The 17,603-nt window shown below is 38.0% G+C and overlaps 1 protein-coding gene across 3 annotated transcripts in view; it reads left to right on the forward strand.

Annotated features, from left to right (window-relative positions):
• Positions 1 to 14,081, forward strand: part of TTC8 (tetratricopeptide repeat domain 8) — a 50,633-nt gene extending 36,552 nt beyond the window's left edge. For 2 of the 3 annotated variants that reach the window (XM_029239366.1, XM_029239367.1), the window contains exons 10-14: positions 6,307 to 6,446; positions 7,786 to 7,960; positions 8,273 to 8,395; positions 11,187 to 11,270; positions 13,460 to 14,081. In XM_029239366.1, coding sequence (XP_029095199.1) covers positions 6,307 to 6,446; positions 7,786 to 7,960; positions 8,273 to 8,395; positions 11,187 to 11,270; positions 13,460 to 13,576 — 639 coding nt within the window. In that variant the 3' untranslated portion in view covers positions 13,577 to 14,081. The remainder of the gene's footprint in view (positions 1 to 6,306; positions 6,447 to 7,785; positions 7,961 to 8,272; positions 8,396 to 11,186; positions 11,271 to 13,459) is intronic. The other variant, XR_003796068.1, reaches the window with a different exon arrangement.
• The last annotated feature ends 3,522 nt before the right edge of the window (positions 14,082 to 17,603 follow it).

A 17,603-nucleotide genomic window follows, 5' to 3' on the forward strand; every position in this document is an offset into this window, starting at 1 on the left:
CTTTCATACCGGCGCCGGTTAACACACATCTGGAACAACTCAACCAAACCATCTGTGCTTCTCCTCTGAAGGGAATGTTTATAAACACAGGGCCTCGCTGGATTTTGAACTGAATTCAGCATCAGCACAGGTTCATTGCATCCAGAAGGAGAAAACGGTCGGTGTCCAGGGATCCCCAAGCTACAGTTGTGTCTCCAGCTCTCCTGAGCCCAGGAGGGTGGTTTCCCATCCAAGCCCCTCATACACATAAACCAATAATAAAAGGACAAGAGACAGGATAAGAAAACTGGCAAAAGACACGAATCCACAATTCACAGAAAAAGAAATGTAAATACCTGGTGTGTTGAATGTCTAACCTCAGTAATGATTAAAGAAATAAAAATTCAAACAATAATGTCATTTTTTACTTAATCAGGTTAACAAAGATGAATAAGTTCCGTGGCATTTAAGGTTGTCAAGGGTGTGGAGGAACAGAGGTCATGTATGAACATTGTTGCTGGAAGTGTACATTGGTACAAGCCATTTAGAGGCTATTTGTAATTACTTATGAGATTTTTAAACATGCATTTAAATTTATTTAACATCAGCACGTGTTTTATAATAACAAGTTTGAAAAACTGCATGTAAGGTTGTCAAAAACATGTTAGTTTCAGTCTAAAATTCCTAGAGAATACATAAATTAAGTCCATGCCCATCAATCAAGTATACAAACATTCTAAGATGTTCTTTTTTTTCTTTTTTATTGAAGTATAGTTGATTTACAATATTGTCTTAATTTCAGGTGTACAAAACAGAAACAGACTCACAGACATAGAAGACAGACTTAGGGTTACCAAAGGGGAGAGGGAGTGGGGGAGGAACAAATTAGGAGTATGGGATTAACAGATACAGACTACTAAAGTAATTTTATAGAACTGAAAGCCTTGAAACAATTGACCATTGAGGCTGGAGTCTTCTTTGAATTGGACATTACCACCTGTTTCAGACTGAGTTATGTCCCCTCCCCCTACCTCCCAATTCATATGTTGAAGCCCTAAGCCCCAATGTGAGGGTATTTAGAGATAGGGCCTTTGGGAGATAATTAGGATTAGGTGAGCTCACGAGGATAGGGCCCTTGTGATGAGATTAGTGCCCTTATAAGATGAGACAACAGAAAGCACTTGAACCCTCTCTCTCTGTCTCTGTTTCTCTCTCTCTCATGAGAGGACACCGTGAGAAGGTGCAAGCCAGGAAGACAGTCCTCACTAGAACTCGACCATGCTGACACCATGATCTTGGACTTCTAGCCTCTAGAACTGTGAGAAAATAAACTTCTATTGTTTAAGCCGCTCGGTCTATGGTATTTTGTTATGGCAGCCCAAGCAGACTAATACACCAAGTTTGGCAGCTGTAACACTGAATGAAGCCTTGTACTGTGGGGTGCTGTTGCCCTGGAAACCAGATAAGTCATGTTCAGGGGGCCCCATGGTTCATGGGGCCATTAAGGCTCACTGGTCAGGTCACATCCTGAGTGTGAAGATTATTCTTTGGAAGGAGAAAGTCTTAGTCTGCTCGGGCTACTATAACAAAATACCATAACCTGGGTGACTTAAACAACAGAAATTTATTTCTCACAGCTCTGGAGGCTAGGAAGTCAAGATCAAGGTGCTGGCCATTTCAGTTCCTAGTGAGGGATCCTCCTGGTCTGGATACCTTCTTGCTCTATCCTTACATGGTGGAGAGAGAGATCATCTCTCAGGTGTCTCTTCTTTAAGGGCATTAATCCCAATTATGAGGGCTCCACACTCATGTCTTAATTACTTCCCAAAGGTTCCACCTCTAAATACTATCACATTGGGGATTAGGGCTTCAATATGAATTTTGGGAGGACACAAACAGCCCATGTCAGGGAAGGACTTATTGTACGTGTAGGGGTGGGGATTACAGGGTGGTGAGTTCAGATACTCATTTGTTGTTTCCTTTTAGTTTTACAAGGCTTTTGTTTTACCAAAAAATAGAAAATATACTTCTATTGAAATTATTTTTTATACTTTTCACTTGGTTCTTATGTTCTTAAAATATTAAGAACATGGAATAGTTGTGTATAAAAGCAGTGTAGAATTCAGGAGAAAATTAACTCAGAGTTAACTAACAAATGTATCAACATCCCTGTGTTTTGAAAAAAGTTTAGTTATTTTTCAGCTATAAGCAATGAATGAAAAAGCCTCTTCTCTTTAGGAACCAAATCCTGGAAGCACTTTGAATAAGAATTTCAAATATAAAGCATGTGAAAAAATATATATAAAGCATGAGTTTGGATCAATCTGTGGATGTTATATCAGGGTTTTATGGGACTAATAAATAACACTCCTGTTTCTCCAATTTGAGAACCAACTGAAAAATAGATACAAGATTCACATAAATGGAGGATAAACCATTAATTTTATTATTGATAAAAGCAGAATTGGAGCATGTGGCTCTAGATTATGACCAAAAGGACTTAATATTGTTCTATCTCTGAGTTACACAGACTAATCCATCCTGTCACAGACATGAGCGTACCCTACCCAGGAGAGCCTGCTCTACACAGCAGGGCAGAGAATGTGGGCATCTTATAGGAAAGTTGACTTCTAAAGAGACCCAGAAGGGGCTGAGACAGCCATACTCATTTGCCTCATGGGAATGAGGGAATGAGTGGGAAGAAAGGCCCCCAAATCATTCTAATTATCAACATTTCTCAAAGTGTGGTTCAGAGATTCCTGGGGAAGTCCTTTCTAGGAGTCTGTAGGGTCAAAACCATTTTCATAATACTAATAGTATTGATGAAATTGGTGATAAATTTAATAGATATAATTTTTTAATTGAGATATAGTTGATATACAATACTGTATAAGTTATAGGTGTACAACATAATAATTCACAATTTTTAAATGTTATACTCCATTTATGATTATAAAATATTGGCTTTATTTCCTGTGTTGTACAATATATTCTTGTAGCTTATTTTATACATAATAGTTTGTGTCTCTTAATCCCCTGTCCCTGTCTTGCCCATCCTTCCTTCCCTCTCCCCACTGATAACCACTAGTTTGTTATCTATATCTGTGTCTGTTTCTTTTTGTTATATTCACTAGTTTGTTGTATTTTTTAGATTACCTATATAAGTGACATCATATAGTATTTGTCTTTCTCTGAGTTATTTCATTATGCATAATACACTCCAAGTCCATTCATGTTGTTGCAAATGGCAAAATTTCACTCTTTTTTATGGCTGAGTAGTATTCTATTATGTGTGTGTGTGTGTGTGTGTGTGTGTGTGTGTGTATAATCACATCTTCTTTATCCATGCATCTGTTGATGGACATTTAGGTTATTTCCATATTTTAGCAATTGTATGAACTTTGGGGTGCATGAATTTTTTCGAATTAGTGTTTTTGTTTTTGTTTTTTTCAGATATATACTCAGGAGTGGAATTGCTGGGTCATATGGTAGTTGTATTTTTAGTTTTTTGAGAAACCACCATACCGTCTTCCACTGTGGCTGCACCAATTTGCATTCTGACCAACAATGTACGAGGGTTCCCTTTTCTCCACATCCTTGCCAGCATTTGATAGTTATGGTCTTTTTGATGACAGCCATTCTGACAGGTGTAAGGTGATATCTCATTGTGGCTTTAATTTGCATTTCTTTGATGATTAATGATATTGAGCATCTTTTCATGTGTATGTTGGCCATCTGAATGTCCTCTTTGGAAAAATATCAATTCAGGTCTTCTGCCCATTTTTTAATTGGGTTGCTTATTTTTTGATGTTGAATTGTATGAGCTGTTTATATATTTTGGATACTAACCACTTATCAGTCATATGAGTGGCATATATTTTCTGCCATTCATTAGGTTGTCTTTTCATTCTGTCAGTGGTTTCCTTTGCTGTGCAAAAGCTTTTAAGTCTATTTAGGTCCCATTTGCTTATTTTTCCTTTTATTTCCTCTGCTTTAGGACAGCGGCCCCCAACCTTTTTGGCACCAGGGACCAGTTTCGTGGAAGATAATTTTTCCACAGATGGGGGCGGGGGGGTGGTTCAGGTGGTAATGCGAGTGATGGGGAGCAATGGGGAGCTGCAGATGAAGCTTTGCTCACTCGCCCACTGCTCACCTCCTGCTATGTGGAGCAGTTCCTAACAGGCCACGGACCGATACTGGTCCATGGCCTGGGGATTGGGGACCCCTGCTTTAGGAGACAGATCCAAAAAAATATTGCTACGATATATGTCAAAGAGTGTTCTGCCTATGTTTTCTCCTAGGAGTTTTATGGTTTCTGGTGTTACATTTAGGTCTTTAATCCATTTTGAGTTTATTTTTGAATATGGTGTGAGAAAATGTTCTAATTTCATTCTTTTACATGTAACTGTCCAGTTTTCTCAGCACCACTTATTGAAGAGGCTGTCTTTTCTTCATTGTATATTCTTGCCTCCTTTGTGGTAGATTAATTGACCATAAGTACCTGGTTTTATTTCTGGGCTCTCTATTCTGTTCCATTGATTTATATGTCTGTCTGGTTTTGTGCCAGCACCATACTGGTTTTGTTTGTTTGTTGTTGTTGTTTTTGGCTGCACTGTGCAGCTTGCGGGATTTCCCTGACCAGGGATCCAGGGATTGAACCCGGGCCACCACAGTGAAAGCCCAGAATCCCAATCACTAGGCCACCAGGGAGGTCCACCATACTGTTTTCATTACTGTAGCTTTGTAGTATAGTCTGAAGTATGATTCCTCCAGCTCTGTTCTTCTTTCTTAAGATTGTTTTGGCTATTCAGGGTCTTCTGTGTCTCCATACAAATTTTAAAATTATTTTTTCTAGTTGTGTGAAAAATGCCATTGCTATTTTGATAGGGATTGCATCAAACCTGTAGATTGCCTTGGGTAGTATAGTCATTTTAACAGTATTTATTTTTCCAATCCAAGAACATAGTATATCTTTCCATCTGTTTGTGTCGTCTTCAATTTCTTTCATTAGTGTCTTATAGTTTTCCAAGTATAGATCTTTTACCTCCTTTGATAGGTTTATTCCTAGTATTTTATTCTTTTTGTCACAATGGTAAATGGGATGTTTCTTTAATTTCTCTTTCTGATAGTTTGTTGTTAGTGTATAGAAATACAACAGATTTCTATGTATTAATTTTGTATTCTGTAATGTAACTGAATTCATTGATGAGCTCTAGTAGTTTTCTGGTGGTGTCTTGAGGAATTTCTATGTATAGTCTCATGTCATCTGCAAACAGTGACAGTTTTACTTCTTCCTTTCCAATTTGGATTCCTTTTATTTCTTTTTCTTGTCTGGTTGCTGTGGCTAGGACTTCCAACTCTGTGTTGAATAAAAGTGGTGAGAGTGGGCATCCTTGTCTTGTTCCTGATCTTAGAGGAAGTGCAGAAATCTTCAACAAAATATTAACAAACCAAATCCAACAATACATTAAAAGGATCACACCATCATCAAGTGGGATTTATCCCGGGGATGCAAGGATTTTTCAATATTCGCAAATCAATCAATGTGATACACCACATTAACAGATTGAATACTGAAAACCATATGATCATCTCAATAGATGTAGAAAAAACTTGTGAGAAAATTCGGCATCCATTTATGATAAAAACTCTCAAGAAAATGGGCATAGAGGAACATACCTCAACATAATAAAGTCCATATATGACAGACCCACAGCTAACATCATACTCAGTGGTGAAAAACTGAAAGAACTTCCTCTTAGATAGTTGTTCATTTGTTTGTCTTCCTACCAGATGTAACCTCCTTGAGGACAGTACAGCCGTCTTTCCGTATCCAGGGGGGATTGGTTCCAGGACCCCTTGGTTGCCAAAATCCATGGACGCTCAAGGCCCTTATATAAAATGGCATAGGATTTGCATAGAACCTACCCACATCCGTCTGTATACTTTAAATCATCTCTAGATTGCTTATAATACCTAATACAATGTAAATATAACTAGCTATAAATACAATGTAAATGCTATATAAATACTTGCTAGTGCAGCAAATTCAAGTTTTGCTTTTTGGAATTTTCTGGAATTTTTTTCTGAAAATTTTTGATCTGTGGCTTGTTGAAATCGTGGTTACAGAACCTGCAGATACAGAGGGCCGACTGTAATTTTATCTTATTGTTCACATTGTGTCCCCAGGGCCTAGAACAGAGTCTGGCATATGGTAGGCTCTTAATAAGTATTTAATTGAATAAAATAATCTAAACCAGTCAGAATAAAAATAATTTCTTGTCCAATATTAATACAGTATTGCTCTTCTGTCTTGATGGAGAGTAGGAAATGAACAATATTTCATCAGCCACTGAATACTACAAAGAGGTTTTGAAACAGGACAATACTCATGTGGAAGCCATTGCATGCATTGGAAGCAACCATTTTTACTCTGATCAACCAGAAGTAGCTCTCCGGTTTTACAGGTGCACTTTACATTCAATTTGTAGAACTGCTTTCCTATGAAATAGTGATGCAACAGTAATAAAGATGGGATGAAAATGTAGAGAAATAATGTTTAGGCCATGTCTATATGAGACTAAAAATTCAAGCACCCAGATGTTTTATGAATATTAAAGCTATATCTAATAATTTGGAAATGCACAAGTATTTGGCATCTTGCAGAAACACACCTGGATAATTGCCTGAGTTTTAAACACCTTGTCATTGTATAAATTGGCTGTTTTGTTATCCACCAATAACAGGTTAACAGTTCCTAGAAGCACTTCCACATCACTGCCTCCATTAATACCACTGTACATAATATCAAGACCCTGAAGGTAAAATAGTAATGTGATTTGCAAAGAGCAGTGGGCCCCAGGCCCTAATCCTGATGAGGACCTTAAACAGGATTCCGGTTTTGTGAAGTATTGTCAACTCTTGTCCAAATATTTTTTCAAAATCTAAACAAATTATTCTCACTGGTTCTTTGAACACGTACTTATTTTATCCTATAGATGGTTCCTGAAATTAATTTTTAAATTATGATTTCCTCTTTAGCCCCTGGGTAGTATACAAGGAGATAACTGGCAGCTGACAAGAGTTCTTTCCAAATATATGTTGAAGCAAAAAACAATAATATGAATGTAGCCTGTGCACATACAGCTGACTCCACTCGCCTACCCCCATGGGTTCCTCGGGGCAGCTGGGGTGATTTTCATATGCTTATTTGAACTCTCATCCTTTGGGATTAATGACACATAGAAGCAAAATGAGGTTCTTGAGCTGCAGTATGAAAGCTAAGTGGATAACACGGGGATCCTCTGACAATCTTGTCTTCCTGAGTAGAAGCTCATCGGAGGTCGTTAGATGCAGCTAAACCACACAATACAAATAACCAAAAACAGCATCCAACTCAGCTGAAAACTTGGCGGTAAATGCTAAACACAGGCCTCAAATTTGACTAGAAGCTCTTAGAAATTTACCTACAAGCACCAAAGCTGTATGAGGCAAAAATGTGTGGGTTTTACTTTATGTGACTATTTATTGATTATTTTGATTCTCTAACAAAGCTTTTGGGGAAAAAAAAAGTGATGTAAGTTATTTCTGACCTTGCCTCTGGATGCATTTCCTATGACTAGTACCATTACAAAAGACATGCTTTTGTATTTGCTCTAAAATATTTTTCATTTACTATAATACTTTATGTTCTTTGGAGGGTATTAAAAATTATAAAGTGAATTCATTTCTAACTTTGTAAAAAATATGTCTTAATATTTATAAAGTTGGTCTGACACCAAACTATGTGTGCTCTTTTTCCAAAAGGCGACTCCTGCAGATGGGTGTCTATAACTGCCAGCTTTTCAACAACCTGGGGCTCTGTTGCTTCTATGCCCAGCAGTATGATATGACTCTGACCTCATTTGAACGTGCCCTTTCTCTGGCTGAAAATGAAGAAGAGATAGCTGACGTCTGGTACAACTTGGGACATGTAGCTGTGGTATGGTGTTTCTGTAATATAATTTCTGTAATAGAGAATGTAGGCACATGTTAGTTTGAAGAAGTTTTCAGATATTGGAAATCCAGGTTTGGTTACAGTCTTTTTAGCAATTTGGAGATTGCTAGGGGTCACTGCAGCTCATTTTATCTTCTTAGGTTAAATCCTCTTGTGTACAATTCACACTTGACTCCTGTGTTGTTACTATGTTGTTTATTCTGTGGTGGCCACAAGATTTGTATGAGGAAAGGAGGACGGAGGTGGCGGGGGAAGTGAATGGATTCGTGTGTACGAGTTTGTGCTTTTCTTTTGTAGGGAATAGGAGATACAAATCTGGCCCATCAGTGCTTCAGGCTGGCTCTGGTCAACAACAATAACCACGCAGAGGCCTACAACAACCTGGCCGTGCTGGAGATGCGGAAGGGCCATGTCGAACAGGTCAGTGAACTACTGGGTTACTGTGGACAGTCTTCTTTCTTCAAAGAAAAGCTGTCACGTGCAGCTCTCTTTACATTATAATTTTAAAATGAGTTCTGGAGTCTGACTGGCCTGGGTTTGATCCCAGCTCTGTCACGTGTTAGCAGTGTGACCTTGGACAAGTTACTTAACCTTTCAGTATCCAAAATAGAGCACTTGATTTTATTAGGACAAATCTGCACCTCCCCAGGCTTCCCTGTCTTCGTGAACTGTTCCACCACTCACACCGCCCCACATCCGCCATCCAGCTGCTCAAGCCAAAATCCTAGGACCCACCCTCGAAACCTGTCTTTTCTGAGTGCCTTCCCTGCCACCCTTTGCCTCCGTGCTGTCCAGTGAGCCCTGTCAGTTCTACCCCCACCTCTTCAGTCCTCCCCTCCCAGCTCCCTTCTCCAAGCTGCTCTCATCTCCTGCCTGGGTGACTACAAGGGTCTCCTAGCTCTTGCTTTTGTTTCCACTTCCATCAGCAAGTAGGCGCACCCTATAATACATCTCCCTCAGAGCAGCCCAGAGCAGGGGTCCCCAACCCCTGGGCTGAAGCCTGTTAGGACCCGGGCGGCACAGCAGGAGGCAAGCGGCGGCTGAGCGAGCGAAGCTTCATCTGCCATTCTGCATCGCCTCCATCGCTTGCATCGCCGTCTGAACCGTGCCCCCCTCCCTCACCCCCGCCCGTGGAAAACCTGTCTTCCACAAAATCGGTCCCTGGTGCCAAAAAGGTTGGGGACCGCTGGCCTAGAGGATATTTTTAAAAAACAAGATTATTTTATTACTACGTTGCTTAGCATCCTCCAAAGGCTTCTCCCTGCACTTGGAATAAAATTTGAACTTCAAACCTTAGCCTACGGGGCCCCACCTAATCTAGCCTCTGGGTCCCACCAGACTGTATCTTTTGCCACTACTCCTTCACTACTGACTTCCAGAAACATTAGCTGCTTGCTGCTGGGCAGTGCCTGTTCTTACTGTAGTGCCTTTGGAAAATACTTTCGGATCCTGAAATGACTCTTTTCTTTTTATCATTCAGGTCTTAGCTTAATTACCGCCTTTTTAGAAAGACCTGCTTGAACATCAGTCTAAAGGAGCCCTCAGGTGCTATCACATCTCCTACTATTTTTTTCTTCACAGTACTTAACATTTTACCAGATATTTTCATCTTTATGTGTAGAATGTAGAATGCTAGCTGCATGAAAGCAGGGACCTTCTCTGTCTTCTAACTGCTATATTTTCAGTATCGAAAACATTGCCTGACACTTGGTAGGTGCTTAGTATTGGTGGAATGAGTGGATCATAAATAAAATAGGGTAATAACAGTACTGACCCGAAGGTCTCCTTGTGAAGATGAGCAGATCGTGCATGCAAAGCCCTTGGTGTAGTAAAAGCACAGGATAGATGCTTAATAAATTGTATTATTATTACTGTTATTATTTACATAACAAGTTTAAAATTCTGAATACACTCTTACAATATTAATGGCAATCAACATCGATAGATATTACATTCTCTGTTTTACAGATGAAGAAACAGACTAGAGGAGGGTAAGTAACTACCCAAGGTCACAGACGTAGTGAGCAGCACGCCAGGATGTTAACCTCCAGCCTGGTCTCCTAAGCACGTTGATAAACTTAATAAAACAAGCAAAGAAACGTCACTGGATGCTGCCTTTGTTTCACAAAATTTTCCCGAAGTAAATAAGATGGATTTGTATTTTTTAAACAAAAACTAACTACTCTAAACCGGGAACTTGTTCTGTCATAGAACTTTGCCTGTGTCCATCTGAAGCAAGTGTTCTTTATGATTTTCTCTGTTTCCATGTTGGTGATTTTCTTTCCCTCCTACTTACTGTAGTTTCTCCAGCATACAATTGATTTGAAATGTTTTGGTGAAGGGTTTCATTATTATTAAAAATGATAGCTCAATTTAAAAAAATAGCAAATCATAAAACAAAAAAATTAATATCCACCATCCTATTTAAACTATTATTTATTTTCCATTAAAAAAAGATAAAAGAATTTGTCCTCAGCGTCACGCATAGAAGATCGGCTACAAGTTGAAAGGCTGTTCGGCAGCTTGGAATGCCGAGTTTGTGATCTTAACAATGAGTGTACGGGCATCCCGTGTCTCTCAGTGGTCTCTGCAATGTGTGATCCTTTGAGTCTAGAGGGGACAAAAAAATGATGTGAATTTTGTCTTTTGAGTACTTTAGAGAACAGAAAGGTTGTCATTTTCAGTCGCCTTCAGTTGTCATTTTCAGGTCAGCAGTATAATAAATGCTTGCTCAGTGTCATCCAGCACAGAAATTGGGGATTTGAATTTACAATGGTTTTTTGGTGGTTTTTGTTGTTGCATTAGAGAACAGGTAATTAGAAGCCTACTAAATCAATCAACATCAACAAAAACTAGATTAATAAGACTTTTTAGCATTGAGAGCATTATTTTTCAATTGTACATCATACTGAAATATAAACTTTGTAAGATCAGTGTTTCTCACATAACTTTTGGATTCCATCATTTTTCCCATATTTTGAAGCATTTTATTATTAATATAATTTTGGCAAGATATAGGTAGTTCCTGGTTATCAGTAAGTTGTATTTCATGAGGAATTCATCTTATTTATTACAGGGTTATGTTTATTAAAGTCCTATCCTGGGTAAAGTATTCTTTTACCAAAATAAACAAAAAAAATCACAAATACAGTGCTAATATATGCTCATATAGCTTTGGTTTCTCTTTTCTTTCCTTTTTTTTTTAACACAGGCAAGAGCACTGTTACAAACCGCTTCATCTTTAGCACCCCACATGTATGAACCGCATTTTAATTTTGCAACAGTTTCTGATAAGGTATTCTCTTTCTTTGTCAATTTATCATCTGACCTGTTTGTTTTTATTTCTTGCTTTTAAAAAAATGTGCAGTTAAATAAGGACATTCTACCCATAACTTCCTGAGAGATTATTTTTTTCAACACTTAATTATTATGTACACATATGTCTTCACTTCGAGGGACAGTTTAATACACTTTAAGTATATTTATCACTGAATATTAGCTAAACTTAACACCATTATAGATTGCAGAAGAATTATTTTATGTTTTCAAATATGACATTTAATCATTGAAAAACTATTCATTAACTCCTGGTTTGGGAAGGACTTAGTAATTAGCGTTTGCAGCAAGGAAATCCTGTATATTATTTGTAGGTCATATTGCCATCAAGTCTGGCATGATGCTATAAAATTAGGGATATTAGTGAAAGCTGTTTTAGCTATGAACAATATGGGAAAAATGCAACCACTGATACTGTGTTACAAGTCAGTTAACATCCAAGAGCTAAAAGGAATCATGTGCCATTTTAACAATAAGAGGAAACAAACAAAAGTCATCTAATGACTTTTACTTGGAAACCTTACTTTAACATGGAAGGTGAGTTTTGAGGATAAGGAAATGGCTAAAAATGTTTGCTGATGTAAAGACTCTTTATAGACCAAAAGACATTATAAAAATCATTTTTCATAGCATGAATGTGAAGTCATTTGCACTTTCATTTCTGTTTTGAAAATAAAATAAGCTGTTATTCATAAGTTGTCATTTTTGAGTGCGTGTTAAGTGCGGGCCACTGTTCCAGGTGCTCTCTGAACCACTAATTCTCTCAACAACCCTGCAATGTAGGTAACACTTACCTCCCCTACTCATTTTTTCATGCAACTGATGTTTCATTTGTTGAGCCTCTGCTACGTACCGGGCACTGTTGTCGGCACAGAGGATGTTAGCAATGAGTAAAACAGAAACCTGTACCTCATGCAGCTTATATTCTAATGGAACCCAGGGCTTCTGGAACTTAAAAGACTTCCCTGGAGTCCCATGGCAGAATTCATGCCCAGCTCCCAAGGATTCCCACATATTTTCCACTGCACTGTGTTGCCACTTAGTTAAGCCACAAAGAAGCCTTGATTCCTTTCTTTCAGGACTATTATTACATTTTAATAATATATAATGCAAATGAAATATTTCTTTAAGCCAAAGGCTACATTTCCATAAGAGAAAATTGCATGTTGAAAAGAAATGCTGTGATTTAAAAAAGGAAACTTACGTTTTTAATTCATATGCATGTTACCAAAAAACTACCAGAAGTGAATGATCTAGATTTGTTTTGGTTTTTTTTGGTGTGTACTCACTAAAAAGCTTTCTCTTTGTAGAAATGTATACATGAATCAAGATACATTCAGATGGATTCGGTTACTGTGTGTGTTTTCCTTGGGGACTGGACTTTAACACAAAGTTTATTGAAAATCAGATATGTCGGGCTTCCCTGGTGGCACAGTGGTTGAGAGTCCGCCTGCCGATGCAGGGGACATGGGTTCGTGCCCCGGTCCGGGAAGATCCCACATGCCGCGGAGCGGCTGGGCCCGTGAGCCATGGCCGCTGAGCCTGCGCGTCCGGAGCCTGTGCTCCACAATGGGAGAGGCCACGGCAGTGAGAGGCCCGCGTACCACAAAAAAAAAAAAAGAAAAAAAAGAAAAGAAAATCAGATATGTCCTTTATAAACTTTTAAAACCAGGTTATCTGCCCAACATTACTGTGTTAGCAACCATTTAAAAGCTCCCAGAGCATGTTATTGTATCTTAAATACAATAGTTTTTACTTGAATTTTCTGTCTAAAAGATAATACCCTAATCAAAATATGTCATTGTCTGTGGTACATTACAAATAGTTTTCTTACCGAGCTGGCTGTTTTAGCATGCAGACATCAGTTTATTTTTATGATAACTATCAGTGACAGGAAAAGAAAACACAGGTTTATGAATTCATATCAAGACAACTGTAATAGAGCAGAAATTATTTATTAATTGGTTATTTTACTTTTCTCATATTTTTTCAAGATTGAGTTGTAATCTAGGTGAAAAAAATTTTAAATCAAAGTAGCACAATTAAGCAATTCACCTTGGGTTTCTACATTGTGCAGATACTATGTCTTTTTTTTTTTTTTTCTGGTTCTCATTCTGTGGTCTTATTCTGGTCTGGTCTTTCTTACAGATGGGAGATCTACAGAGGAGCTACATTGCTGCTCAAAAGTCTGAAGCAGCATTTCCAGATCACGTGGACACTCAACATTTAATTAAGCAGTTAAAGCAGCATTTTGCTATGCTCTGAGTTTTCCTCAGACTAAAGATATTCTTAGGGAGGAACATTATGCAAGGGAAAAAGTAGTGTATATATATATGTGTAGTACAGACCTGTGCTTGATATTAGCGAAGGTGACATAAGGAAATCTAAACCAGAATGTTTAAAACTTTATAATAATAACTTTATAAGATAATGTTATAAAAGACAGGATTTAAGCATTTGTAAGCAGGTTATGAAACCTCCCACATTATATGGTAGATGTTTGTTTATAATGTTTATAAAACATTTTCATGAATTTCCTCAAATTTTTATAAATGCACATTTTTAATGTCCTGGCCATTAGCTATCATGTAGCTTAAGAGGTCTGAAATCTGCCTTTAAAATTGCACTTTTATGACTAAAAGTGTATATACTTATCCTTGGTAGAGACTTTAGAGATTAAAATTTGTACTTAAAGCTATTTTTTATCAAATGCTTTGTGAGACACTCTACTTTTTCTTATATATTATGCTTTAAAATAAATGTGTATAAAACACCATCATTCCGTTATTTTTCAGGAGTTTTTATTTCAGTCATCTCAGTTATAAAAAGTTTTCCAGAAGTCCAGGAGTCTTAGAAATCAAGTCTTTATTCTAATTTTATTTGAAATGATGTACGATCAATTTTGCTTTTTCCTGAGAAGCTATTTATGGCCTATCATGTTGTCAATATAAGAATATCAGGATTAAAAATGGAGTCATAGGCCAGAAGTCCCCTGTGGTCAGCCCTGAGAAGGCTAGGCTGGACCCAATACTGTGCGTTGTAAAATCCTAGACAGGCTCTCCTCTCCAGTATTTAGTGGAATTCTCATTGAAGTGTTCATACAACGAAATGCGTTAAAGGGCCAAGGCCACTCATTCATATTTTGGGCTTTGGGCTCTATCTCTGTTACTTTACCTTTTTTTAACTTTATGAAAACTATTTTACAGGTATTTATTTGTTTCTGTTCAGATTATACAAATAGTACTACTTAGCTGACAGAACACAAAAAATGTGAATTCAAGGAATAGATTGTTTGAGGCTGGAAGTAATTTCAGAGACTATGTAGATGAATCTCTCCATGGGACAGGAGGAGGCCACGCCCAGAGTCACACTGCTGGTTGGTAAGGCTGGAAACAAGACCTGCTCCTGCACTTCAGGCTTGAACCTCCCCTGGTTCTCCATGATACGCCAGTGCTCGTTCAGCTTGCGAGAATTTCCTCAAGCATGATCAGATTTCCTAACACTGTATGCAATATTTAGGTTCAAATTTTATATTGTGAATTATTTTCTTAGTTAATTTAAAATAAGAACTAATAACAGTGGCTAGCGTTTACTGAGGATGTTGTATGTACCCAGCACTGTTCTGGAGCACTTGATATGGAGTAATTCATTTAATTCCCATTGCAGTCCTATGAAATGCTGTTACTCCCATTTTACTCATGAAAAAAATGAGCCACAGAGCAGTCAAATTACGTGCCCAAATTCTAAAGCTATTAAATGGCGGAGCTGGGATTCAAATGCACATTTAATACAGTGGTTAAGAGCACATACTCGGGAGCCAAATGCACATTGTTTATAAAGGAATGGGTATAAGGGTAACAGCAGATTTCTGTGTGGCCCTGGAGTATGTATTCTTAACTACTATGTCAAATCTCCTCTTAGTGTTTCTCCTGTAAATAAAGCTACTGTTGTTTAAAATGAATGTTACATGCATTAGTAAAGTTGAATTATAAGGGACTATTAACACAGCAAAAAAATTAATGAGCCAGCATTCCTAAGGTGATATGGAGAGATTTTTGTCTTAAATTTATGTTAATTCAATGTGAACACCAATGCAAAGAATGAGTCAGGATGGCTAAGGGCAGAATGATGACATAACACTGCATCAGAAGCTACATATATTTTGTAGCAAAATTATTTCTGGACCGTATAACTTCTGGCTTCTGTGCCAACGTTTCTATATCAGGAAGGTTAACAATTGTCTTCTACCATGATTAAAAAAGTGTTCTATCCATATATAAATTGTTCAGCCGAAACTAACATTATTGGGCTTCCAGCTGATGAAAACGAGATATGGCAAGAAGGCTGCCTACAATGAATAATTGCTGAGGTTAGAAGTTCTTCCTTTCCAAAAGGGTCACATCTGAACCAGTTCCCTATGGTACCACTGTTCTTTTACATTTCTGAATGGTATTTCCCTGGATCAGATCACCCATCAGGATATAATTTATGGCCTAGAAATAGGAAAATTAATAAAGATAACACATTACTATAGTTTCCACCACCAACTCTTTATTAATATGAGGGATTTAAAAATTTTTTTATTATTTTTGGCTGCATTGGGTCTTCGTTGCTGCGTGCAGGCTTTCTCTTGTTGCGGCAAGTGGGGGCTCCTCTTCGTTACGGTGCGCAGGCTTCTCATTGTGGTGGCTTCTATTGTTGTGGAGCATGGGCTCTAGGTGTGCGGGCTTCAGTAGTTGTGGCTCGCGGGCTCTAGAGCACAGACTCAGTAGTTGTGGCGCACGGGCTTAGTTGCTCCGCAGCATGTGGGATCTTCCCGGACCGGAGCTCGAACCCGTGTCCCCTGCATTGGCAGGTGGATTCTTAACCACTGCACCACCAGGGAAGACCAATATAAGGGATTTTTATCAAGAGCTTTCAGCTGGAATTGAATTTAAGCATTCAGAAAAATAACAAAGATTTTAGAACTACCACAGGAGGACTCAGTCTTGGAAAATAATGAACCCAGAAATTAAGTTTTGGTAAAAGGCCATTACTGGATAGTTTTAAATTCTAGGGAATAGGCAAGTTGGAATGATCTATGGATATGTTCCAGAGTTCTAAAATGGTTATCTAGGCTCAGATATTAGGGGAAAAAGTTTATCTATTGATTTGAAAATAACCACAGTTGTACATCCTTCCATATTGATGGCCTTAGTCCTATTTTTGGCTGACTAAAATTTTAACATTTTTGAGAGATGCTGTCATTTTATGTCCTCAGTATTAAAGCCCAATTCTGGAGATAAAAGAATAAGGATTACATAATGATTAAATTATAACCCATGGAGGCTATATTTCTTGCAATGTGATACTTTCCCTTACCTGAATCCTGACTAATAAGGAGTAATTGGTAAAATGTAAATGACGGGAACTCTTGGAGAAAGCCACCACGTTATCTTAGGGAAGAAAAGGTCATATTTAGACAGATACTAGGAAGAAATATTTTTCCTGTTTTAAATCAGAGAAGATAGATCTTCTTCCAGTGTTTGAAACTCAAGTTTCTATGGGCTCCAACATTTTCTCTCTACTGGATTTTCTCTCTTTCTCCTTTTTAAAACATCACAGTCCCTGTAAACCTTCCCCTTTCTAGAACTCCATTATCTCCTTTGTCAGAACATCTTGAAAGGGCAGGTGATGTTTGTTGCCTACTTCCTCATCTTCCATTTGTTTCTTGACCCGCTTCAGTCTGGCTTCAACCCCTACCACTACTCAGCTGCTCTCACTGAGGTCATTAATGACTGTCATTAACAAATCCAGAGTTGTTGTTCTTTTTTTTAACATAACAGTTTTTAAAGATAATATTCATGTACCACACAATTCTTGCTTTTAAAGTGTGCCATTTATGGCTTTTAACATATGCACAGTTAGGCAACCATCACTATAATCAATTTAGAAACACTTTTGCTATGCCCAATAGAAACTTCATATCCATTAACAGAATTTGTCCATTATTATTATTTTTTAACATCTTTATTGGAGTATAATTGCTTTACAATGGTGTGTTAGTTTCTGCTTTATAACAAAGTGAATCAGTTATACTTATACATATGTCCCCATATCTCCTCCCTCTTGCATCTCCCTCCCTCCAACCCTCCCTATCCCATCCCTCTAGGTGGTCACAAAGCACCCAGCTGATCTCCCTGTGCTATGCGGCTGCTTCCCACTAGCTATCTATTTTACATTTGGTAGTGTATATATGTCCATGCCACTCTCTCACTACGTCCCAGCTTACCCTTCCCCCTCCCCGTGTCCT

Source organism: Monodon monoceros, unplaced genomic scaffold (genome assembly GCF_005190385.1).
Source record: "Monodon monoceros isolate NGI ecotype Baffin Bay Population unplaced genomic scaffold, NGI_Narwhal_1 Super_Scaffold_21, whole genome shotgun sequence".
In the NCBI taxonomy this organism is placed as follows: Eukaryota; Metazoa; Chordata; class Mammalia; order Artiodactyla; family Monodontidae; genus Monodon; species Monodon monoceros.